The 27,463-nt window shown below is 41.5% G+C and overlaps 2 protein-coding genes across 2 annotated transcripts; both read right to left on the bottom strand.

Annotated features, from left to right (window-relative positions):
* Nucleotides 1-285: 285 nt before the first annotated feature.
* On the bottom strand, nt 286-4,512 carry mfap5 (microfibril associated protein 5). The gene is made up of 7 exons (XM_053881487.1): nt 4,457-4,512; nt 2,405-2,489; nt 2,260-2,292; nt 2,146-2,181; nt 1,975-2,062; nt 979-1,052; nt 286-919 (listed from the first exon to the last, which is right to left on the bottom strand). Exons 2-7 carry the CDS (start codon nt 2,445-2,447, stop codon nt 786-788), a joined length of 408 nt encoding a protein of 135 aa, XP_053737462.1. The 5' UTR covers nt 2,448-2,489; nt 4,457-4,512; the 3' UTR covers nt 286-785.
* Nucleotides 4,513-14,006: 9,494 nt separating this feature from the next.
* Nucleotides 14,007-21,152, bottom strand: sbk3 (SH3 domain binding kinase family, member 3). Its single transcript, XM_053881498.1, has 4 exons — nt 20,928-21,152; nt 18,780-18,927; nt 16,531-16,733; nt 14,007-14,893 (listed from the first exon to the last, which is right to left on the bottom strand). Exons 1-4 carry the CDS (start codon nt 20,931-20,933, stop codon nt 14,117-14,119), a joined length of 1,134 nt encoding a protein of 377 aa, XP_053737473.1. The 5' UTR covers nt 20,934-21,152; the 3' UTR covers nt 14,007-14,116.
* Nucleotides 21,153-27,463: the final 6,311 nt, after the last annotated feature.

The following is a 27,463-nucleotide window of genomic DNA, read 5'->3' as shown; positions in this document are numbered from 1 at the left end:
TTTAAATTCGCTATCGAACCGTATTCGCTCGTAAAAATGGTCTGGCCATGAACAATAAAAATGGAATCCTAGTATGAGGTCAAACTCTCTTTCCTTTGGATTTACTTTCACCGGAAATCAACTCTGTTTTGCTTATGGTTTATAGTGTAAAGCTATGGAAGGTCCCAGGCAAGCACAGTCAGTATAAATATGTCAAGTCATGTAAGTGTACTAGACATGTTTAGATATATTTGCATGTTTCGATGGGATATTGGAATACAGCTGTCATTTTCATTTGGTGCCATGTTTATTTTTTCATATGGAAAAAAAAGAATTATCCCTCATAACAATGCATTAAGATCCAAGTCGCCAGTCGAGCAAAGGAGCTAACTAAGGCAACCCAAATTTAGAAAACCATAATAAATGCAGATGTTTATCTTAACCTGTTTGAGACATGTGCTCAATCAAAGTTCTCAAAAGCTAATACCTGGAAAATACCATTTTATTTTATCACATATCTTGTTAGAAGTCCAGCATCTGAAGAAGGTAAACCATCTTTATTAACATGTGGATTATTAACATGTGGTTCATTAGGGATCACAAAAAGTGTAAAAAGCATGACGCCAGCTAAATATCTTGGTGACTGAGTGCGGCTACTTATGAAGCGTATATTGATCATTGTTTACAAAGTGAACAATATTGTGCTACAATCACAGACTGACAGAGAAGTGGAGTGATTGTACGTTTGTGTGTCTCAAGTATCAAGAAGATGAATTTTGTGTGTTGAAGGCAGTTCCTATGAGACTTCAGTCTGTCTTCACGTGCCATCGGGCCTTGTTTGCCCAAGATTTGGGGTTGCCACGGCGATTGCGACAGAGTTTCCGATGAGTTGACCTCTCAATCCGCCGAGGCCACCCAGAGAGCTCTCTGCACAGCTCCGCTGTGAGGAGGAGACAATAGTAAAAACCCAAACAACCCGAAACGTTTGGAGCAACTGACCTTTCATGTACTCGTCCTGCTCGCACACGATCCTCGTGCAGATTTCGTTGTTGATCACATAGACACGGGAGAGGCTGTAGGACAAGTGGGGAGGAGATTGTGGAAGTTAAAAATTATTCAGTAATATCTAACTATAGTCAAATCAGGAATTATTATGTATATATTTGGGAAGTCGCATTCAGGGAGGAGACTGTCATCTTCCTATTCTTATAGAAATCTGGTTTTCAACCGGTGTATCAGAACACCAAGAGCAGCATCAGAACCCCTCCCACCAGGAGGTCCAGCACCATCCTTAATGTTGAGGATCTTAAAGGATCTCAAACCATAACATGCTTTTTTTCTGCATTACCCCTCCAGGATTGTCCCAGAGAGTCAGACCCACCATTTTGAAGCCCGATTATGGTGTTATTTCGCTCAGTTCTGCAGATGTGTTTGTGTTACAAGACATATTGACCCTACAGACTCTGCACATTCCTCACTAACCCACAGGTTCAAGGGTAGTGAGGTGCAGTACTGAAAACTACCTAAGCGGCGTTCCAAATAACTTCAAAAGTTATAATCGGACAAAGTTTTCAGGGAGTTTGTCACATAGAACTAGGAACAAATTGGGAGTGATCTGGATAACCGTCTGGATCCAGTTATTTTATTGTGATACATTGTGTTGGAGTTGGACTGAAACTGTTTGGCGGAGGTCTGCGCTCTCTGAGTGTGTTTCTAGTTGGTTACTTAGTACTACAGCGAAACTCAGCAAGCAGAGAGACATAGCCACTTGATGCATGACTGATGTTTTCTTTGGAAATAGTGAGGAGCCTATCTGCTTTTTCCACCCAACACACTGGTCAGTGGACTGGATTATGGCACAACAATTATTAGCCTCTATTGAAGTGTTCCAGATGAGTCCACCTTTGATAAGACATAACAGAATAGAATGACTCTGCACTCAGGCTTTGACTAAACTTCAGATCTTCAGACAAGGCAGCATGTGTATGCAGTCACCTGTAGAGACAAAGCGCGCCCACGCATCTCTTCGTGGGCCGGTGGACTGAGTACATCCTGGTGCAGGCGTACATCTCATCCCGACATTCTACACACACACAACACACACACACACCATCAACAGAACTTGTCCAGGGTCAGATGTAAAATGTCTTATTTAAAGTGGCTCACTTTCTGACAAAGGCTTCTCTGTGCCTGGGGGCGGCGCTGAAAAGCAAAGGTTGCATGTTACAAGTCAAACAATGACACAACCATGACGTGTGACTTAAAAGAGAAGGCTTTTACTGGTCTGCTGGGTTTGGCCTACAGATGCAAACGCTGCAAAATGGGAAAAACAGGAGGCAAACGTTGAACATTGCAAAAACCAACACACAGCAACTCAGCAGTGATTATACAGGATGATTTGTGTGTTGTGTTTGGCTGCGGTTACCGTGGAAACAGCAGAGGAGTAGGACCACTGCGAGGCCACCCATTCCTTCACCTTGTGAGAGGCAGATTTTACAAGCTGCAGGAAACTGAGGAGGGGAAGAGGCGAGCGGTTTTTACAGAGGAACTGTTCAATATCCTCTCTCAGGATTTTTGTTTGAATTAACGTCGGCCATGTTTTTCTTTCATTGCCTTTTAAGTTTTTATGCTCACTGCTGTAATGTTTTTCCGAACGATTCGCTCCAGCTGAACACACAAGTTCAGCGTTCCTGGCTCTCACACAGAATGTATTATGAAACTGCTGCTTCATACACAACAGCCACCACCGAAACTTTATATAAAAATAAATAAAAACTGCTGCTTCAATTAGTATTTCTTTATAGCACTAGCCAATACTACAACAGAAAGTGTAAACATCCACAACATCCACAAGTCACATATGGTTTTAGAATTTTCCTGATTTTGAAAATTCATACATATACAAATAACTTAATAACTAAATAATAGAATATATATATATATTATATATATTTTCAAAATAATATAATAAATACAAAGGTCAAGAAAGATTCATATATATATATATATATATATATATATATATATATATATATATATATATATATATATATATATATATATATATATGAATATATATATATATATGAATCTTTCTTGACCTTTGTATTTATTATATTATTTTGAAAACCTGGAATCTCATGTACAGTAATTCCACATAGTTCTACATCCAGATTATGCAGCAGACAGTGCCATCTGGTGGCCTCTGAAAAAGAGGACACTGATTCATGAAACCTCAGCAACCCTTCAATACTGTGTCACGAATCCTCATTTACCCATCACTACTATTTAATGAGTATTTTCTTGTGTTGAAATATTCCCAGTTTTTGCATGTGTTATTTCGCTTGTATTCAGTTTATGTATCTTATTATGGACATATACACACAAAAATAGCTAAGGATATAGATATAATTGTATATTTTAATGTCAAGGTTAAAGGACAAATGATGATGCTTTGAGCTAAAAAAAAAATGTGAAAATAATGTTTGAATATATAATGACAAAAGCAGTATATCCAAGCTTTGGGAGCTTAATAGCAAACCACGCTGGCAGACCACGACGCACAAGTTATACGCTTCTAAAGGAAGCAACAAGGAGCCTAAAACAACTCTATATCTAGGACAGCATTGTCAAACTGAATCACACAGGTCCAAAATAACTGAATAATTAACAACTGACACAGTTTTGTTGAAGAATATTAATCCTCACAAAATACTCCTTTACAGTGTTTTTTTCTTTACTGCTGTAGACAAACAACTCACTCGATTGTGTAAAAAGTTATTTGTTGTGTGGATTATTGAAGGAGCTCCTGGAAGAAACACAAGTACACCTCAAATATAAACTCGTTCTGTATTTAAAAACTGGACAGCTGCATGCTTTGTGGTCCTCTGCCTCCCAGGCCTGGTTTTCTTTGTTGAAACCTGTTGGTCTTTCATCAACCATTTCCCCTCCACTCTTATTCATATTTTTATTCGTCATTACTGTGCTATAAAAACGATTTGAAAACAGTCGAAACCGTTCCGTCTTTCTCCTTGTTTGCCTCCATCGTTCCTCTCACAATGTGTCAGTGTGACTTTGCAGTCCAAGAAGTGAGTTCCCTCTCAAGAATGTGTTTCGGGGCAGGCCTCCACCCCTCCTGGATAACAGTTGCACATTCTTCCACAGCTTTGTTTTCATCAAATATATATATATATATATTTGCATGTTGGGCCACCGCCATTGACCGCAAACACTGCATGTCGGCATGTGAATTTATCTCAAGTTGTTTTTGCTTCAGCTGTGATTGTCTTACAGTCACACTGGAAGAATTTAGGAAACAGGTTCAAATTAGTTAGTTTTTGAGACTTGCTAGCACTGAAAACTGCCCTAACTCAACCATTAAACCCCTCTTACACGTTCTGCCTAAACATGATGCAGCTCCAGCTCGTCGGATGAAACTCTACAGGATTTAAAATGTATAAAACAAAGTTGTACTCACAACTTTTGCTGTGGTCCGCGACTGCTTTAAGAATCTTTTGTCTGAGGTTTTTCTCCTCCTCCTGCTGTTTTCTCCTCCTCCTCCCTCCATCACACTTTTTGCTGCTTTTCATTTTTTCTGCCCAGTCTGGTGGAAAAATGTAGCATTGTTCTATTGTATTTTATTCTCCAACTGTTCAACCATCCATCTGTCCTCCACCCCGTCCATCATTATGGCTCTCTGCTTGTCTGTCTGTTGACTGACTGTCTTTCACACAACAGATCCCTCTGCACTTATTAACAACCAGACAATTCATTTGTCAATTCTGCGACCATAAAAGTTGCAAGAAGTCAATAATCTGTAGACTAAAAAACAGTTATGCTCCCATCAATCATTCTTTACCGCTCTCCAATAACTTCCAGCCCTCTGTCTGTCGCTGTTTTCCATGCTTTCATCCTCCCAATCCTTCATAAACTAATACAACCATCCATCACTTTATTCGTCCTACTGTCCGCCACTTCATCCAGTGGTCCATTCTTCCAAAACATCCTCAAATTTCATCCCTCTTTTTTGTTCATCAGTCGTTCCAGCCAACATTAATCCATGTATCGTCCAATCTAGAGATTTGAGAAGCACAAAAATAGATAGTTGCATTCAGTTTGTTCTGCTGCCATTCACCTGTCAAAAGTACTTCATCCTCTCAACAGTTCCACACTTCCTTACACTCTTCCATCCATCCATCATTAAAACCCTTAACCCTTTCACTAAACAGTCTTTAGACATCTGATCGGTTCAACTAGGGTGTTTGCTCATACATTCATCAACATCTGAACAGGTCATCCCTTCCATCTATCCATTCATGAGTCAGTTATTCCATCATCCATCCATCTATTTTTCTATACAGTACTTATTAATTACATACTGTATATAGGATAATTTCAACATATCGATTCACAACCCGGCATGTTCACCATCCATCGATCTATCGCTTCATTCATTTAGCCATGCACATACATCCAACATCCACACCTTTTTTCTCAGCTCAGCAAATCCACTCATCACTTCATGGTGACGCCCATCCGTCCAACAGTTTATTAACAACATAGCATCCATCCAACAACATGTCTTCATGTCACTCAACATACTGCGCATTTTCACCTGTTCAATAACAAGTGAACAAGTCACCGGCACATCAGAGTTTCACTCACATGGCCACGCATTTAAGTATCTTGTATAACAAACAGGGTACTTGAAAGTTAGTCGTGATGCAACCAACAGATGGAGCTGACCTCTTAAAAAGGTTTTTGCAGGTCTCCATTCGCCACACTTGTCAGTGACTTAAATGGCTTTACTCTTCACCTGAGGTAGAATACATGATGCTTGAATAATCAAATGCATTTATTTCCAAATATATTTCGTTTGTCTAAATTGACACGTTTAGAGTCATGAAAGTGAAAGGAGCTGCGTATTAATTGCACACTTTAGCTTGAAGAGTGTCCGTTTATTAGAGCAGTTAAAGTTAAAGGGTGAAACCTGACGCTGCATCAGCTCCTGTGGACTATATAAACGTTGCCACACATTCCTCTGAAGCCGGAGACGACAGAACTCTCTCTGGCCCTGATCCCATGTGGGGGCTGGAAGGGGGCCTTGTCAAATCAGGAGAGACACTCATCATCCCCGTGACATATCGGGGCTACACTGACCGCAGGGTGAGTGTCTACGCCGTGGCCCTAACAAGGTCGCCTGGGCAAGGCTGAAGACAGCTTGACAGATGGAGGCGGTGTAAGCAAAAGAGAGCAGGAGCGCAGCCAAGAGGGACGATCAATCTTGTAGACGCATCAACCTGCCACTCCATCCACGTCGCTTTGGCATCGGAGGAAAGGGGAGAATAGAGCTGAGCAGGGCAAAGATGAAGCACTGGAAGAGTGAGAGCGTAAGGTGCAGTGGGGGATGGGGGGAGGCTTGTGGAATGGCTATGGGAAACATTCCAGATTGTAAACACTCAACTTGTTTATTTGCTGGACGGTGTTTTGTTGGGCATGTCATGTTTGTGATAGCTGTGTTCACCTCATGCTCTGTACAACAAGTGTTTTCTTCTCTTCCTGGAATCATTCATCACAATACTATAGTTTATGGCCAAATGAAAATCTTAACAACCTCTGAGCTTGGCATTAAAAGTCAAACCAAGGTTATTATTTAATAATCTGCATGGAAATTAATGTTCATCAATACACCCTCTTAACTAACCGCACTATTTATCAACTTGAGACTGACAATTTAATTTACTCACAGTGTGTCATCTTGTTTTTCTTTACATCCGACTGCTGAGTTTGAGGAGTACCCTCGCCCCCGTCCCCCGGACATATTTCAGCAGCCATCCATAGAATTCTTTGAGTCAGCATACCACTGACTATGTCGTACAGGGGTGTCAAAAGGTCAAGACATGATAGGTGGAGTTGCTGGGGAACACTTCAGGGTAGGTGGGGAGATGGTGGAAGGTCCCAGGTAAAGTGGGGGAAGACAGGAGGTAGGTCAGGCAGAGGTTGATGGGGAGTCAAGGAGCAGGAAGGAAGTTAGAATAAGGGACAAGTAGCTTGAACTGCGACAGCTCTAAGTTGTGGTGAGGTGGTCAGGGATGGTGCACTTCCTGCCATGAATTGTTGAGTGGAACCTCAAGAAGAAAACGACCAATGCCATAATAACACAACTGTGTTTGCTGTACACATGTAGATGAGCTTGATCATCTCTTTCTGTCTCCTGTCTGTGATATCAGTGGACAACAGCACTCCTTAGAAACAGGGGATTTACATTTATATTGAGTTGAAAATTGACCTTCAATTGTCTGACCCGTGTCCAGACAGCAGAACAGTCACCTGGTTGACCTACTTGTCCGGCACGTTTTGCTCTGAAACTAGCCACACATACTTCAATGGACCATAAATGGTGGAACGTTGGGCCTGCAGCAGTGTTGTAGTCAGCCAAGGCTCTAATCTAAGGCTCAACATGGTTGTAAATCAAATGTGCAGGATCCAATGATTGGAAATTTTCAAAGTGGATGTGAGGGAGTGCAGGATTTGAAGCCAGACATTCAAGGTCAACATGTCGAACAACAATGCTTTTTCTGGGTCAGAACATCTCCGCAAGCCGTTAACTACTTCTACAGTGACATACATCACACTTTGTAACTGGTCTTCAATATCCGAACCTTTCATACTGTAGACTTGCAATAGTGAGTTCCTTCATTGGTCAGTATGTAGGGTAAATATTTGTATATATTGTATATATTTATGTACAGTCAGAAACTCAGTAAGACACAGGGTGCAAGATGAAGTGCTCCCAGTTGAACCCAACACCTATTGACACGGGCTGAAGTCGTGGGAGGAAAAACATGATGTTTTTGAGTGAGATCTACTGGTGTTGACTCATGTTTACAAATAGGAGCCAAAGTGAAAACAACTATACTGATGAGCGATAATCTGCGGCCGATATCAGTTATTAAAGCTGTATTGCACTAACTTTTATTGACCATCTTAATCCTTTTCCTGTTTTCCATTTCTGCTAAAGCCATTAAGCAGGGTAGATGAAGTGTAAGGGAAACATTAGTCCACGATGACCAGCCTAATCTGCCTCATGGTCCGGATAGGTTTCAAATTTTGGCCTTGCAACCTTTTTTTTTTTTGCTCCTCTCTCCCCATCAATCTGACTCCTGTGTCGGTGTCTGTTTAATTCCTGTGACGCTGTGCCAATATGTGACGTATTTTATCAGATATCTGCCTCTATGTATGTATACATACATCTGTTTAGCCTGGAAAAACAACCACACGCTCTGTAAGAAAAGCCGACTGTGAATGTGGAATGATTTGTTTTGTCTGGAGAAAACATGAGTCATGTGAGATGTGACTCTGAGGGTGAGTCCCTCTTGCTGAGCTGCTATTTCCACATTACCCAAAACAAAAGGTTGTTTACTTGTTCTGAGAATGGAAAGTTTTCAGTCTCACTTTGAGGATTGAAGAGGAGCGTGAGTTCTCCACAACAAAAGTAGATGCTGTTATCACTGCGTGAGTGATATCTCCCCAAAAGTGCAGATGAGTGCACCAGTGTCAGTCTGTCCTTGTTTCTGACGCTTTCATCATCCCTGCTGTCTGTCCCGCAGATTTGCACCCCGATCAGCATCTCGTGTTGGCACTCTATTGTCTGCTTGGCCAGAACCATGTGTTCCCGTCTGTCACGCTGCGGTCCTGCGCAAACTCCACTCCCTGTATGTCACATGAGCTGATGGCTTTTATTTCTTGGAAAACTGTGCATGCACGGAGCCACAACTGGAGGAAGGCGCCAGGTTCTTTTCCCTCTCGTAAGCAGCATCTCCCACATTGATAATCTTGGGTGTTTTTTTCAGTCATCCGTCCCAAAATATATTATTTTATATAACACTGTTTCACAATTGTGAGACTAAATGATATGGAAATATTTTTACTTTTATTTTTGCTGTTTTGTTTTGAATAAAGTATAAATCTTTGTTTTTTTTCTACATGATATTGGAAATTATTTGTGTCCTATGTCATCCTGTTTTGCCTCAGCAGACATGTAAAATGTGGCACTGTCAGTAGATAAAAATACCTCACGGTTAATGGAAAATTAATCACGCATTTTGTGTCTGTTCTAAATATGACTTAAAGGAAGGTGTTATCAACAATAACGCTTTCCTCATGAAAACATTTCTTTACTCTATCAACCCCACATAACAGCTACTGTCAAGAACATTCTTTAGACTCAAAAGACAAAGGCCCAGAAGAGGCTCAAAAACATGCTAAAAGCATAACATTGTAAGCACATGTTGTCCCTCTCATGTTGATGAAAGCAACACAGAAAAGTACCTTAGAACAGTTAGAACTGCACTATTCAGATATTGATGGTTTCTGCCTTTCCTGTACCTGCTCTGATCATTTAGATGAGCTGCTCCGTTCCTTCCTGCGTTATCCACCGTGACGTCACAAGACATTTGATAGGTACCCCATCATTCAAGGATACAGTGACCACCTTCTTCTACCGTCTTCTTCTATCAGTCTATTTGAATGCATTTCAGGTTTCAATTGACTCATGCAGTGTCCATGTTGACAGGCGATTTAAAATGCCAATATTTGCTTTATCATTGACCACCGTTCCATTGACAACTTCGCTGGACTGGAGCAAGGCTCTACCTTGAACCAAAGACAGCAAGGGTGGCCTGGTGGGAGCTGCAGGGAGGAACAAAACATTCCCCTTCCTCTCACTATGTTGTTTTTTTTTCATCAAATTATCATGAATAAACCACACAAAGCATCAGAGGTGGATTTTGCAAAGAAGGATGCCTTACACTTTAACACTTCAACAAGAATATTGTGACTTCAAGAGAAAGGACTTATAGTACTTTTATGGTACGAGTTTGAGCATAAACAACAAACACACCCAGACAATTTAGAGTCACCAATTCTCCTCTGTTTTGAACTGTGGGAGGAAACCGGAGTCCCACCCTCCCATGCAAGCACAGGGAGAGCAAACAAACTCTTCACAGAAAGGCCACTAGTTCATTCCAGGAACCACTTCGAGCTGGAATCCAACCTATGGCCTTCTTCATGTGTATTTGCTCATATTAGTAGTTTAAGGCAAATTTAAGAGAGACAAAAATGAAGTGTACCAATTAAAAAAAAATGGCAAAACAGCTATACTCCCCGCCTTTGGAAAACATCAGTAACTTTGCCCTCTTCAGAACTACTTCATTAGTTCGCCTTCCTTTTCCTTGTCTCCCCCGTGTTTTCCTCAACCTGACCTGTCCGCGGGTGACCTTTGAATCATATTTGGTCCTCATAAGGTTGGTGATGTTTTCTCGGAGGGAATTTAGGGAAAGCGCTTTAAGCTGCTGGGCTCTATAATCAGCATTAAGTTGGATAAAGTGCACAGGAGAGCGGTCAGGACGGGTCACAGTGTTCCACCAGATCTGCTGCTGCAGGGCAGTGGGCGCCAGGGACAGGCTGATTTTTGCTTTTGGAGGGTGCAGATAGTCAGAGAAAGGTGATGATGTGCGTGGTTTGTAAATAGATGGGCGCAGGCTCTATTTTTAAAACCATCTGGAGTGGCCCTTAGCAGGGGGTTAGCACCAGGCCCCCTGACAAACACTCATATCCACAGCGCACATTAGCAGCCAGCTACCAACAAGGATCCTCTCCAAGATGAAACACTGATACTTTGCACATTGCTAAGTAAATGTTCAACCCCAGATTTACATTCTCAGCGATGTGTAGTACTTAATGGGAGAAACTGATCTATTTGCAGGAGCTTTTTTCTTGTTGATATTGAAAACTAAACCCTGCTAGGCTTTTTGTGGCTGCACTGACAGATCAGTGGCATCATCAAAGCCGGACGCCGCCATGTAAATGTCCACAAAGTGATTCCAAAACATTCCGCTGGAGTCAGAGGAGCAGGAATGAAGGTGATTTTTCCAGACAGTATTTGTACAGTGACAGATGTAGGACAACAAACAGGGCGAGGGGCTCACGTGAGTTTTGTCTCGCTGTCAACACAAGCATCAGTCATTAATATGTGTGCCAGGATGAATACTCCGAGGAAGCACATGCACCGACTTCATTCATTATTGTTAGTGAGCGGAGAGGAGGAGTCTGATGGAATCTTAATGGGGAAACTCAGTGGGTTCAGTTTACTAGTGGCTCGTGATGAAAGAGCTGAGCCAGAGGGCAAGTCATCTTTTCCATTCGTCCCTCATTCCTAAATCCTAACCTTGTACCAGTGGGCTATATTCAGGGAGTGGCGTCTGTATATAAGAGTATCAGATTAGGGCGAAGGCTTTTCCACTTTACAGGTCTCACCTTAAAACGATAGCCAGGTTTTCAAGGCTTTCTCAAGCTGAAATATCCATGGTGCAGGAGGATGGAAAGGCCAGATTCAGAAAACTTTATTCATCCCAAAAGGCAATTCATTTGTAGGAACACCACAGAGGTTTTTCTCACATTTTGTAAAATGCTTACTGTAATTTCTGGAATAAAGAGTGCACTGGAATATTACCCGCACCCACAAAAATAAAAGAAAATAGATCCTGTTCATACATAAGATGCACCGGTCTATATCCCGCAGGTCCAGTGGTGCTGTCTGCGCACTGGATGGATCAGTAGTGCACCGGCTTAAAAACGTTTTACAAAACTACTTTTCAAAACAGTGTCCAGCATCGAGAGCGAGGAAACAAGCTGCGTAATATGGAGCGTCTTGATTTATCCAGGCGGCACTCACAATAGACAAGGTGCAGCTCTCCAGCCAGGATTAAGTCAGCAGCCAAAAAACAACTTGCTTGTGTTCACGTCTGACTTTTGAGTCAAACGCACTTTGTCTCGAAACGGCGTCTCACATGTTTTATTCACATTCAAGCCCTCAAAATGCATTGTTTTCGCCCGCGTGCCCAAAGTTCCAACACCACTGCCGGTCTCAGCGGCTGCTTCTCGATTCCAGACTTCCAGGAGATCGACTCTGTTGACGGAGCTGTGGAAACGTGGGCGAAAACAGCACAATTTGAGTGGTTTAAGGGTAAGTAGATCTCATTGTTTTCATTGCCTCTGAATGAATCTGATTTCAGCCTGTAAAAATCCATATATTAGCCACACAGCTGTGTAAGCCCCAGGGCTTCGACCACGAGAAAAAGCAGCTGCTTATAGTCCAAAAATTACGTTATACATTTTTTTATGATGTTGCACATGACACACAACATAATGTCTGATTTTTTAATGATTATTTTTTAAAGGTCATTCTACATGTTGAGTTTGAGAATTTTCAAACATTAAACATTATTAAAGTTTTGTTAATCTTATCAAGTTTTGTTATTAAAGTTTTGTTAGCTCGGACAGTCCACTCATCCATCCTCATAATTCATTAATTTAGTTATTAATGTCAAACGCCTCGACTCTTCGGAGCCGTCTGATGTATAATGGCCAGTTTTCCCAAATGAGATCAGTATTTCAAACTCAGATTCAGTTCCTGGTCCTTTCTGCCGGCGGTTTGCTGGCTCCTGCAACATACTGGTGTCACTATCAGCTTGTATTGTTGAATCCAATTTTAGATGTTCTTCTTTCCAGCAGCACCTGTCTCTCTGCTCGGCCTCAAACTTGTGCCTGCGGCCTATATGCTAGCTGCTCATGTGCTCTCCATTCAAGGCTGTCTAAACTGCATCCACTGGCCCAGAACCGACTTGGGGCAGTCGTACATACGTGAGGACATTACCAGAGTTTCTCACACTTCATAGTCATTAACAGTTATTAATACGGTAGCTGTTAGCTGAGAATGCCTGTGGAAGCCCAGTGTTAATGATATGATGGTCCAGTATTTTTAGACCCCTCATTGGCCTCATCAACCTTCAATTTACAAAGAATTACAGCTGTTCATGAAGAGATTAATTCACTGGTACCAAAGAAAGTACGTCATTAACACAACACAATGTATTTAAGCAGCTCACAATTGAAACAGTACTGTAGTCCTCCATTCATTGATATTTTTTCCATCAGCTGTCCAGAGCAGAGGTGGGCAAAGTGCAGCCTATGCGGCCCTCATGACGTCAGAGCATTAATACAAAATGAACACTACTTTTCTTCAGCCATTACTTTTCGAATTCAAACATCTTTTTGTTTGTTTGTTTTAATGGTGGTGGAGGTTACTGGGGATCCTATCAAGGTCATAAAAGTTTTGGGTTGGCTAGTTTCATTTTTTGAAAAATGCTTCAGTATTTTAGTTTTTATTATTTTTAGTGCTACTTTTATTTATTTATTTATTTATTTGTATTGGGACAAGATTGAAGATTGAAATAGGTCACAAAAATAGTCAGTAATAAAAGCTCAACAGAAGACACCATGTAAAAAAAATGCATTAAATTTGGAAAGATGACACGTTTGCCCAACAACCACCATCATGTCAGTGTTTTCATCGAGTGTTGTCGTAAAACCAGACGAGGCAAAATAAATAGATTTTAAATCACCTCAAAACGTGTCTTGATGAAATAAATGAAGACAAAAATGAGGGACAATTTCACTGCAATTTTAGTTTGTTTTGATTAGTTTTGTACAGTCAATGCAGTTTCACTTAGTTATCGTTTTATTTATTTATTTTTATTTCAGTCAACGAAAAAGATTTACAATTCTAGTTTTCATTTTTGTTGTTTTCATGAACTATAATGATCTGGTTCCAATATGTTTGTTTGTTGTTTTTTGGGGGGCATTTTGTTTGTTTGTTTATCTTCCCCCTCAGTTATTAATATTTATATTGTATTCGTACATCAAAAATTAACACTCATTTTAACCTTATTTCTTGCCCTTCAAAATAAAAGACAAAACATTCCAATTTACTAAGCTATTCAACAATTAATTATTGTACTAATATCATCATAGTGTTTCTCTTTGTTTAATAACACATGACTCTTGTTACTTAAAATCAACAGCTTAATTTTATTTAGACAATTCTAGTAGACACAGACACTGTACAACGAAATACATGCACATATTTACACACTCACTGGAATCTAAAAATAGGAGTGACACGTTATATAAAAATATGAAAAGTACAGCACCTCATGTTCAATTCAGTCAATTTAATGAAAAACACTAAAGGGAATAGCAGCAAAAAAATAATGAACATCATTTTCAAGATCAGGATTCATCTCTCTCCTCTTCCTTCCCTCATCGGCTCCCCCTCTAGAGCTCCGCCCTCCCTGAGCTTTCGGGCCTCCTTCTCTGCCTCCTCAGCCTTCTTCTTCTCCTCTCGCTCCGTCTCCATCAGCCATGGTCCTCCCAAGTAACTGAGGATCTCCTCTGGATTTCCTCGCAGCTTGGGCTCTGGGTGGAGAAGCTCCCGCAACAAAGTCATCACGAGTGGCGTGAGGCCTTCAAACTGTGATGGAGGAGGATTGCTCCTGTGGCTCTGCTTCATGATTTCATAAGTGTCCTTCTCTGCCCACTCATCACTCCTGCTTAGGGCTTCTTTCTCAGCCTCCCGGTCGAACCACTCTTTGTATCTTCTGTAGCCGCGGTCATCATGGGTGCTCTCCTCCCACGGGAAGCAGCCAGTTAGAAGACAGTAGACCAGAACCCCGAGAGCCCAGCTGTCGATGCACGGCTCCACTGTGATCCAGATGTCTTCCATCTCCTCCTCCTCCTCTCCTTCAGTACACTCCCAGCTCCTTTTTTCGGCTGCCTTGGCCGGCTCCACCTCAGGAGTGCAGAAGGGCGATTCATACCAAACAGCTCTGACGGAGGACCCCACTGCCCGGGTCAGACCAAAGTCCCCCAGTTTGACCCAGCGGCAGGAGCTGTCGCATAAGAAGATGTTTTCTGGTTTGATGTCACGGTGAACGAAGCCCAGCGAGTGGAGGTGTGTGACCGCACCGCTCAGCTGCGCCATGACACTCTGGACACACTCCTCAGTCACACCCACCTGAAGAACATTCAGAGAGAAAAGTTAGTCCCACTTAGACCACACACAGCTTTCTATCTGCTTTACCCCCACACGCCTCTATAAAACACCTTCCTCAGTCAATCCTGTAGCTCTTCCATAACACTGTTTATTTTCAGTCCAAAACAGCCTTTATATTTCTGTCCTGTCTCTGTTGGTCCACCTGCCAACACTGATTATGTTGTTGCTGAAACTGTCTGTGCCACTGGAGCGATGACGCTAATGGAAACCGTCACTTCGCTACTTACCAGCAGCACTCTTTGAAGTTAGCTGCGCTTATCTAGCAGGTCAGTAGGTTTTGGCAGCATAAAAGGGGACAATGAAGATGGCAACAATATTTTCCCTTATGGTCCATGTCGCATTCGTTCATTTCATTTACAATGATTTTAAACATGAAAGAAAAGAAAAGAAAAGAAAAGTTTTTTCATTGTTTTCATAATATATAATAAACAATGAAAATGAAAAAAAAGTCAAATGAACAATAATACCAATTTAAAGAAAAAAAAAAAGAATAAAGAAATAGATTCATTGTCCACTGTAGAACAATAACCTTTTCGACCTAGGGTTATTTTATTTTATCTTATTTTATGAGAATGTGGCTTCTTGCAAGTTACTACTTATGTTTCATTTCTGGTTTGCATTAGTCCAATGGTTCAATTTTGGGGATGATCTGGGTAATTTTTAGTCACCTATCAAGTTGTCCAGTACACGGGATATAAATACTAATAAGTCTCCTTATTCCCTGGTGATCTAGGGTTTAGGATTCACTATTGTGGACAAGGTTCGATTCCCGGCCACGGAATTAAGCACTAGTTTAAGGAATCTTATCAGAGGTTTGCGCTCTCTCAGTGCTTTTGTAGTTTGATTTTTGTTGTTTTGTTTTCTGTACTAAATCAACTGCAAGAAAGGTGATTTGTTTTACGGTTTAGATGAATAAAGAATAATAATAATAATAAATAAACTTTTTTTTTCCATTTCTCATTCAGTTTTTTACGAGAAAATTTAATGAACAAACCAGATCACAGTCCACAGAACCATTGCACTCCTGATTTCCATTATTATGGCAGAAACCAAGCGACTTTAAAAAGTTTTAAACACAGCATTCTTTCGCTCCTAGTTTCTAGAGATGGTTCAGTAGGGTACGTGAGTGCAAAGGCAGTTAAACTACACAGTTGCAGCTGAGTTTGTAGAAGACAGAAGAGGGAGATTAACAATCTAATGACTTTATTTTGACATTTAGAATGGCTGGTTAGATCACTGCGTGGCAACAGTGTCGATGTTGTGCCTCTAAATCAGTTCCAACCAGTGAGATCTGAAGCACTTATAAGCAGTTTAAATGCGTCAGCTAACTATTGTGCAACAACCCACAACTTTCTCTGTGCTCTCCAAATTGTAAATATAAAGTCAGTAGTTGAACTCAGATGAGACTGACCTAAACTGTGCAAAGTTAAGTGTTAGTTTGTGCGTTCCAAGATGCCTTTAAAATACTCAGGTAGAGGGCGGGATACATCAAATACATTTGCTCTATACATCAAATGTATAGATCAAGGCATCAGATATCAGCTTCTGTTACAGAACATGCTGCAGGGTTAGTTCACTCAGTCATCAGGCAGACTGACCTCGGACACTATGACACTGTAGAGGTCACCGTAGAGACCAGCCTGCTGGGCAAACACATAGTAGGACGGCGTTGAAAAGAAGATGCCAAGGGCTCGGGTCAGGGAAGGATGTGTGCAGTATGAAAGAGAGAGGTTATATTCCCGCAGAAAAGAGGTCAGCGAAGTGGACTGTCGTGGGAAAAACTTCAGAGCCATGGGTGTTCCTGAGAGAAATTAAATCAGACAACATACGACCATTAAAGAGATAACATCTTGGTTCCAGTTACATGTCTAGGATCAATCATTCACGCCGTGAACAAATATAACTCCCCCAGTGGGACGGCTGTGTTTCAGCTACACATCTATTACGGCAACTCTATCCTAAAGAAGGCTCCAGAGCACTTCATTAGAGCAACAGTGGTGCGAGAGGTTAAGTGTATATAATTCAAATTCAGATCTGTCCACACCTCACTGCGAGTCTCTCCCAGAACAGAAGTGCTGGGAAACTAATGAGGAAAACTCATTAGGCAGAGAAACTCAATCGGAGACGCAGAGAAAAGTGGCTGATGTTTGATCAGGCATACAAATTTAATTCCAACCTTTGGCTCCTACTGATTGTTATAAGAGCTGTGGCATTGCATTATGGGACATGGCGTTTAAAAGAGGGGGTGCCAGACATAGCACACTCAAAGCAGAAGGTTCTTGTATTTTAAAACTACTTGGAGTCTAATAGTTTAAAACCATTTCAAGTTCACTTTGGAATAATAAATTCACTAGTTTAACTTGCTTGGTCTTGAGCGAGCAAAACTTTGTTCAGCATAAGTTTATATGACAAACTTTTATACAAGCACTAGCAGCTAACCATTAAACTTGTTAGCAAGTTAGCGCTGTATTCATTACACGTTAACACGAATTACAGTGGTACCTCGGTTCTCGACCACAATCTGCTCCAGACGGCCGTTCGATAAGCGATTTGTTCGAAGTCTGAATCGATTTTTCCCATTACAATGAATGGAAAAAGAAGTAATGCGTTCCAAGCCTTAAAATAGGCTTTTGTAGGAGTGAATGTAGAGTGTCTGCTGCAGGTGCGCTGTTCCTCTATGTGTGTGGCCGCTGCATGTGGGAGGGGTTGCCGAGTGAGTGACGTCTCTCCAGAAGTGAAGAGGTGCCCGGTGCGTGTCCAGCTCTGAATGTGCGCTTCTGTGCAGTTTGGCTGTGACAAAGTCAGAAACCAAGTCACGCTCTGTCCCAGACTTGCCTCATCCATGTCCGGGCTCCAGCCGACAACAGGACATCAAACCCTGGAGTGCACGCTCCAGCCTCGGAGGTGTCGAGAGAGAGCACCTCCCCACTCTACCACAGTCCAGTGTGGTAGTAATAAGTAGTTGGGTCAGCTGATCGGTCCGCGCATGTTATGTTTTTTTCCGGCTTTTGTCGGGGGCGTTCGAGTTCTGGATTTTCATTCGAAATCCGAAGCAAAAAAATCTAGAAATTTTTGTTCGAATTTCCAATTTGTTCGAATTCCGAGACGTTCGAAAACCGAGGCACCATTGTATACGTATGACGCAAAATAAAAAGCTAGCAAATGCTTCAAAATTCATTCCTTGTGAATATCCTCTATGTGGAAGTGCTATCGTACATAGCATTGTAGCTGCATTGTCAGCAACACTTATTTGTGTAGGTAAGAAGCATTATGAAGGAGAAGCTTGTGTAGCGTTGCTAAGGCCGCCATTGTTCCTATGATGAATACAGCACATGCACATTAGAAGGTGACATGTGTCAGCACCAGTGGAGCGTTTACACTGCGACAAAACTAGCATATCGTTTCCATCACCTGCTTCCATCACTCACTAATTTTCGTCCGCTAAGTCACTTTATGTTGCCCATGAGAAGGTTGGTGGAAAATCAAACTCAGATAAATGTTGAGATAAGCTATATCTACACAAAGGTCTATCTTCTACGGGATCTTTTGTCCCGGCCAGTTTGAAAAATTGCTCCGTATCCATACTGTTTTTACATATAGATGCATGTTTCTCATGTTTGTGAGCATCTCAATTGATCGCTGCTAAACTTGGCTTGGCCTCTGACCGGGTCTGTTCAATGTTTGGGCCCCTTATGACATTGGGATTGAAAAGTCAATGTCTCAGGATGAGAGTTCCCCACACATGCAAGTCTGTTTTTTGCATTGCTGCATGACGGCATCTTTGTTTGCAACTGTACGTAACATTTTGTGTCTGACTGAAATGTTGACGTCCACAAACTGTACTCACCTCTCTTTTTGTGCACAGCCAGCATGACCTTCCCGTACGAACCCTCGCCAAGAAGCTTCACCACCTGGAAGTGGTTGGAAACCTTCAAGCTGGGCATGGACTGTGCCGACAGGAAACATAACTCGTCGAGTTCCTGAGCTGCGGCAGTCTGCAAAACGACACGCACATGCCTTCACTTAAACAAATCCATATCTAGAGTTGCATGATGCCCGGGGACGATGACTGGTTCAGTGGCCGCGAGGGAAAGCAGATCCGCATCTTGAAGTGCAAGTGTTGATGTTAAAGAAAGTTCACAGCAGTCGGAGAACTTCACCAACCTATTGCATAACAGAAACTGATACGATGTGTGCACACCTTTAGACACTAATTGAAACATTCAAAGCGTAAAACAGTCGCCAAGCTAGCTTCAGCTGAAGTTGATGGAAGCCATAATTATATTTTTATTTTGCTGCGCAGCTGTAATCGTGGGGATGCACCATTGACGTCAGAGCGATGTCTTATCAGGGCGATCAGAGCAGGTGGCGCCGCCACTCACTGCACGTCGCCGCTTTGTGTTTCGTCCCTAATGGCTTCCTTTGAAGAAGATAGTCGGCTAATGAGGATGAGTGTGAATTGTTGCAGCTAATGTCCGAGACGAGATCTGATCACGCGTCTGCATCGAACCTCGTGGTTATGTAACCCAGCTTAGATTGTAGCTGCTGTTCCTTTTTAATTGGATTGTTATTTAAAGCCTCAACTCTTAGTTTACAGTACAGTGGAGAATGTTTTCACTGACAGATCGACGTCGCCGTTGTCACTAAAATTGTCCGTGGGATTTGTTTCATTTAAATTCTTGGGAATCTCTAATTATAGGATGAAAAAAAGAATTCACATGTTCAAGGACAAGAGATATACATCTACGTTCCAGACAAACGATCATATTCTGCAACGCACGTATAGTCCAAACCCATGTCTTCAGGATGGATTCACACCTGCTGCCACAGCCCAGCGCCACAGGAGTTCAACACATTTTCCGGAAAATCAACACAGATATGGAATTTTCTTTTGGTTAAAAAACAGTTTATTGATCGTAAGGCACCTGCTGAGCAAATATTGAGGCCGATGACTTGCAACTTTACCTTAACTTTACCTTACGTGTTTTGTGTTTTGTGTTTTGTTTTTGTTTTTGTTTTTGTTTTAGCACTTCTAGCACTTTTAGCACTAAACAGCAACAAGATTTAAACAACTACCATATTTCATACATTAAAATTTCACAGACAAAAATATTATTCAAATTTACATTTCAGATTATTGTTTATGTATTTTATAGCAAGGAATAGTAATATTAAATAGTGATTTTGTCTGTGCAGATTAAAATGATTATTGAAGCTTGAGTTTTCTTCGACACTGTGGTGTGCAACACCTTGATGTTAAAGCTAAGACAGGAGACCAGCAGGTGTTATGGAGCATCCTACATCTGTTTGTTTGGGATTTGACAAGTCTCTGCACTGCAAATTATCCAGTTGTATTTGTGCTTGAACTATTATTCATTTTTAAATTTTACTCTAAGATTTTTAGACTCTGAAGGTAAAATCATTTCAAGTTGAAATCTAGTTGCAATCCATCTTTAATATTTCAATGTGTAACAATCACATTGCTAAACTTGTAGAGCATGTTGGAGTATTTTAAATATTATTTTAGTTCCTGTTTTATTTCATAGTGTCGCTATCAAAACCGACGCTTGTGAGTTGTTCACACATCTTATTATCATCTTAATATTGCACCCGTTGCCTGTTCTGCGCTCCTGGGGAAGGGTGATCATTTATTACGACTTCAGCTGCCTCACGTCAGTGACATTCTTCATAAATCAGCTGTGACATAAAAACATCAGTGTTGCAGTTCAAATGTTGTCAGTATACCCTTGTAAATTAGTGATTCACAGCTTGGCAGGGATCGACTGACTTACAAAAAGCCTGGATGTTGTTAATGGCCCTGCATGCGATAACACTATTAGCAAATTTGAAGTTCAACACATGCACATGCTGAAAATCCCTCTAGTTAATAGACACGTTGCAGAGTGCACCTGCATTCAAGCCATCTTGGGCTTATTATTTGCACAAACTTCTCTCTGCACAGATGTTTCAACTCATGATAGTGGAGCATACTTACTGTCATTTTTGCTTCAAAAGAGTGTCTGGTGTCTGTTCAGCATCTGAAACTGAAAAACTCTTCTCTCCCTCTGCTCAGTGCAGGAGCTCTACTGTCTCTCTTCAGTCACACTGATAAAGCTGCCAGATTAGAACTTGATATTTTAGCCTTTTGTCTCCGGTTCCGTGCAGTAGCACTGCTGCGTTACAACTGGGATACAGTGAAGACCCCGGTGTTGAGTGTGTGTGTGTCTCTCTCTCTCTCCTGTTATGCTGGTGAACACGCGTGAACTAGCTACAAAGTATTTCAAACCTCTCCCTCCCGCCCTCCCTCCACCCCCCCTTACTCCTCTTCCACTACACAGCAGTGTTAATATCACGCTGTTTTTCCTATCAGCCATTCAGCCAGACCGCATGAACTGATCCCCACCACCCACCGTTCCACTACAGCTGTCACTTATTTCTTTCTTTCTCTTTCCATGTCTCCCTCGCTTTCACACCCTCTCGATCACTTGGAGTCGGTGAATTCCCTCCACCGTGAGGCATTCTTCCTGTAATCAGCGGGTATGCTGGAATGACCCGAATAAGCCAACAAGCCTTGTCTCTAATCCCCAAAACTATAAGGTGTTACAGAGTACAGTTAATCATGTCACCTTTTATAGTTAATACCACTGTGGTCTGCTCTGTCAGTTGCCGTCATTTGCTTTGTCAGCCTTCATCTCACGATTGGAACACGTGTTAAGAGGCTATTGTTCAATGAATTATACAACACCCCTGTGAATATATCCTTCAATAACAGCCCACAAATAAAGCAGAATGTTTGCATTATTGTATCAACAGGATATTCTCAGGTAAATGGTAGCATACAAATTTTTATATCTAAAGTTTGGGATAACAGTTCTTGAGCACTGCTTATTACTAGAGAAATGAGCCAGTTGCACTGGTTTAGGCACTTGGTGAAACTGTCACATGGTCTAAACCAGTGCTTTTCAACCAGTGAGAGACTGTCAGGTGTGTCGTGGGAAATGATCCAGTTTCACTTAATTTTTCCGGAGATAGAGGTGGATGATATGGTGACATTAACTAATGAACAATAAAATGTGTTGACGCTCAGCCAACGTGAGGAGATGACATGGATTTGGTCACATTTTTTCTATACACTATAGATCTATGCTGAGGCGTTGATTTGTCCATCACTTACTGCGCAGTGCTCCTCTTCACACTCGCTTACAGTGAAGACGCCACTTCCAGTTGTTTTTAAACCTGATGCGCCTCTAACTTGACCACACACCTTCAGGACAGAACGATGGAGTGAGCCTTGTCAATCCTGCAGTGCCAAAGACTGTCTCCACTGCCGAGCTAACAGAGCTAATTGACCATTGTTTAGCGTCAAAGTTTGTTTTGTGGTTTAATAATTACTAAATAATTACCGGTTTTCTGGAGACATACATTTTCTGCAAATTGTTTTCTGCAAATAACACGCCAAATTAAACGTTGAAGTGGAACTCCAAGGTCAAGATACTGTAAAGTAAATAAGTGAGATTGGAAGTATCCAAAATACCTTTAACAAGCTACTATGCTTCTGGGAGAATGTGCTCTGCTGATGAAGTGGGTTGGAGGTTGACTGATGGACCTTAACTGTTGCAGTTGAGCATCTCTTCAAACTGAACCATATCAAAATACAAAACTATCTTCGTGGTCTTACGTCCTTGGTCAGCAGCAGATTATCTCTGTATTGGTTGATAAACAATGATGTCTTTTCTGGATGACTTAGTAAGAAGTTGGCTGCAACTTGAATATAAAACATTAAAGTCTCATATCAACCTTACTGTATATTTCTTATGGTATACTATTATGATTCTTCATTATAATTTAAACTAATATAAAACGATTTGTAAAATAAAAATCCATGCATTTCTGTTATTACACAGATTATTGTAATGCAATTTTTGGCCATATCTTGTTGGGTATAAACTGGAAGTGATCTTCACTCTCCTTCTCGAGGTGCACATTTCCTTCTGTCGCATCCTCCTGAGTAAACAGCTGATGCCTTTCTGAACAGCTTCATTCTGCTGTCTGTGTGCCAGCTCCCTGTGCTACTTAGCACCAGCTGCAGGTCAGGCCTGCCCTCAGTATCCTATGGCCTTAACACCCTCCTCCTTTTTCTGGCTGCTCAGATAGATTTCCCATGGTGCTTTATAGTAGACGACTATTATTGCACTGGCTTGAGGTCTGTCCGTGTTATGTAAGACAAACACTGGCTGCTATCACAACAGCTGATCCAGTTACTAAACCCTGCTGCGTCGTGAGCCGTCACGTCCAATGAGAATTTCCATGTTTGACCCCTGAGTTTTCCTGGCCTCTGCTGTGACAACCTTGGCGAGAAAAACAATACACTTCTGCTGACTCTGAGACGACTCTCTCCTTCATTCACAAATTCAGGACACACGGATGTAGGTTGTCCTCTTATGTTCCACTAACATGTGGCGCTGCTAATGATCCATGCAGACAAGGACACACACAGCCAGTGCTGAAAGACTGAGTTGCATAATATAGATGTCTGGATCATATGGTTTCACTGTGGTATTTTCAGTGCTTTCAAGGGGAATATTGTAATAATAAAACATGCAAAAATCTAATCAGGCATATGGATGACATACTTATGCTGAGTTCTGAAATACAGTAATAGAACACAAGTTTTCTAAATTTTAAATACCCCAGCATTTATTTGAAAACTCATCACATCTTCCCAGATTATTTACCTCACTGGAACATGTTAAAACTAGGGGTGGGTTTCGATTAAAAGTAGCAGTTTAATGGTATAAGAATATTTGCCACAAGAAGCCACATTTTTGAATGTGAATGAATTTGGTGTATTACTGAATCAAATGATGGACCCATACATACATTTAAACAAAAAATATTGTTTATTTTGCATCAGTTTGACAATAGCACAATAAATCACGATGGTGGTTTTTATATCACCTTATTTAAACGAAAGCTTTTTTAATGTCTTGAAAACATTTGTATAACAATTTGAATTTTATTAGAATTTCAAGTACATTCAGAGTAGTGAAAACCCTGGCCGTTGTGCAGTGATAAGATTCCTCCATGTTTGTTGTTGTTGTTACCATCCTAGCTGTGACGTGTCTTGTGCATCAGTGACATCAGCGGACCAGGAATTCCTGCATGCGAGTCCCGGACCGCAGCGCTACGCTCCTGTTCCCGAGCACATTTTTCCTGCAGCTCCAAGCTGTGCACCTCAGTGTTCTGGGAGTGTGAGGAGTTGTTTTTGAGTGATGTTGTTCGCCCAGATTGCTATCAGACCCTTTACTGCCCAGCATTTATCATGTTTATGTAGAGTCGCGCTGCACACATAGTTGGCGGCATCTAGCGCCGAGTCGCCTGAGGCGAGAAGCTCACCACCAGCTGAGAGTTTCCCGAGAAAATAAATTAAAATAGAACCATTAAATGTTATACATTGTTAAATATTTTAACATGTTTTATTGTTGTTGTAATTAATTGTAATTAACTTTAAAGTAAGTAAATTATTAAAGTCCCACCACTCGTTAAAACATGATCACAGAGCAAAGCTACTTTTGTGATTTGAATATATTTTTAACAACTTGTACATCTTACATTTACTATGATTTACAGCAGTTGCATCCATGAACTTCCAGTTCATTCAAAACAATTGTGAGTTTTGAGGAAGTGATTGACTAACTTAAATCATTGTGTGTCTTATGGTACATGTGTCATGGTACATGTGTCCTGTACCAGTGGGTGCAGGTTTTTGTTCCAACTGAGGAGTTAAAGAAAAACCTGCATCAACCCAGCCCTTTGAGGACCGGTTTGCCCATTCATGATACAGAGCCAACTTAGTTAAGCTCCCCAGCATCCAGGACCACAGACAGCACTTCTGAAGACGGGGATTACTGGGCCACCGATGACACCAGTGTTGGTCAAGTCAGTTTCTCAACAAAAGCACATCACATATCAGACATGTAACACTAAAATCAGACATGAATAAGAAGTGCAGTCGTCATCCCGACCTCCACCGAGGAGGCCATGAGATCGTGGGTGCAGCTCACGGTCGTGTGGTCGGCGAGTGACATGTTTGTGTCCCAGTGTTCCTGAGCAAGACACTTAACCCTGGTTTGCTCCTGACAGATCTAATGGCATGATAAGTTCAGCCTAGGGCCACCAGTATGTGATGTTGAGTGGGAATAACTGAATGGATGACTTTGTGTAAAGTTGCTGGGGTTGCTGGATCAGCATGGAAAAGTTCTATCTATTAAGAGCCATTTACTGTTTACCAGTTCTTTCAATGAAAACCTATTAATTGGATATTGTTTTAGGGTGGAATGAGAGGAGAGTGGTGCCGCTATATTAGATCTTGGGAATGGAGCTGCGCAAGGATCACTTTTGTTGCTGCTAGTCAATAGAGTTTCCTGACAACTTCTCAACTCCTGACATGAGTCAGGAAAGTTGTTTTAAATCATTTGATTTGTGTGCGAGTGTGTGTGTATGTTAATGGTTGATCCAATTCTTTACAAAACACTATTCTTGTGAGGACCTTATGCTGTTGTGAGAACCATTTGGCTGGACCCCACGAGGTTAAGCCTCAGTTTGAGAATGAAGATTTCAAAATAACTGGGTCATTATAATTGGATTTAAGTTTGGTTCACAGTCCTGGTTAAGGTTTGGATGGTTAGGTTTAGGGTGAGAGGCTGGGGAAGGCATCATGGCAATGAGAGGTCCCCACAGGGATAGAAATGCGAACATGTGTGTGCGTGCATGTATATGTGTGTGTGCGTGTGTCCGCGTGTATGTGTGTTTAATAAGGTCATTGAAAATGAGCACCTTGGCAGAGGTACGCACTGTCACAGTGCTTTTATGAAGACTGGTACAGGGTGGGTCAGGGCAGATTCCCAGGCAACTGCATTGATTTCTGGACTGTCACAAGCCAGCTCACCCAAATCACATGACGCGATATCAGTCTATCCACCATCCTCACTATAACACTGTGGCAAAACATCCACGCACCCCTTAGAACAGAAACAAGAGAGAGTGCTTTATTGCCCTGGTGCCTGAGAAATTGACTAATTCACTCTTAACTCACCTCAGACATAAGGATTCTCTCACAGGATAATCTTGTAAGCGTAATAACAATCAGGTGTTAACCATCTTAGGTCAAAATCGGGATAAAAACAGCCCGATTATAAGTACAGCGTGGCCCACCTACTGCTGACTCATGTCAGTGTAAGTTAAAGGTTCCCTGAGGGTCAAAGATTACACTCTAGAAAGCAACATCCAAACAACTTCATTTCAAACTGGTGACCCAGCTACATATTTAAATGTATGAATGAGAAAGCTACTATTGCCTCCATACTCAAGTCACCTTCAGTATATTGAGTGGAAATCACCTTTAATAGAAAGGGCAGGTCTATTGTATTCCAGTTGCCCTAAGTTCCATCCCACAGCTGTGTCAGAAATATGAAGTTTCCCGGTGACATGAGCAGGTGCACCTGTCTGAATTGTGTCTGTTATAGTCTCTCTGTTTGGCCAGATGAGATTAGTGTTTCCAAAGCAGCGGTGTATTATTGTTATATGGCCTGCTTGAGTCAGTGTTCTCCTCAGTGCCCAGCCCTCCCACGAGATGACACCAAGATAAAGGGATAAAGTAAGAGGATAAAGCGACACGGGATAAAAGCGGAGCTGCAATCGCACATGCATACCAGCTGTTCCACGGTGGTGCTCATCCACACGGCGGAACCGGGGTTTATACTGTACGCTCTGCTCCCCAGAGTGAGTCTGTCTTAGTGCAAGGGTGACACTCTGTGGACCTACATGACATTACATGACACAAAGGTGACTTTGGACTGGGGACACTGCTTTCTCACTGTTTAGGGGGCCACAATACTCTGCATCCTTATAAAGGTTGGTTTCTCCCGGTGAGGTAGACAAAGCTCAGTCGTCCAACAGAGACTCAGAGTAAAGCATGTAAGTCACCAATATGGTTGGCTGAGGTGTCCTCAGACAGGTGTCATCTTTTTCCATTTTAAATTCCTATATTTGCACCACCGTCTCAATATGGTTGGAAAAGGCCATAAACCTTCTCAAGATCTTCTATCATATCCAAGAAAAATAAATAGTAAATGGAAATTAATAGACATGTGGGACAGATGAATGTATCAGTGAATGGATCAACAGTCAAGAGGTGACCACATATCAGAAATCCCCAGTCTGGATTGGTAAAATGAGATCCCACTCTGATATGTCCCACGTAGCAAGGGAAGTCTCTGAGTCCTTATGCGACTCTTCAATCTAACATTCTTTCATGGTGTGACCTACAAATTCAGGACATTTTCAGTAGACTCCTGTTCTATAGTGTGTCTTGCCTACTATCATTTGAAAAAGATTTGGAATTTATGAAACAAAGCTGCCTGATTTATATTTGCATATTTAATGCATAAGCTTTTTATATGTTGATAAATAATAGAACTGCTTTTACAGGTTAGTCGAGCAGCTTCTCACTTGCAGGGAAAAATGCAATTA

Source organism: Synchiropus splendidus, chromosome 12 (assembly GCF_027744825.2).
Source record: "Synchiropus splendidus isolate RoL2022-P1 chromosome 12, RoL_Sspl_1.0, whole genome shotgun sequence".
In the NCBI taxonomy this organism is placed as follows: Eukaryota; Metazoa; Chordata; class Actinopteri; order Syngnathiformes; family Callionymidae; genus Synchiropus; species Synchiropus splendidus.
This window is presented reverse-complemented; position numbering and strand designations above follow the sequence as displayed.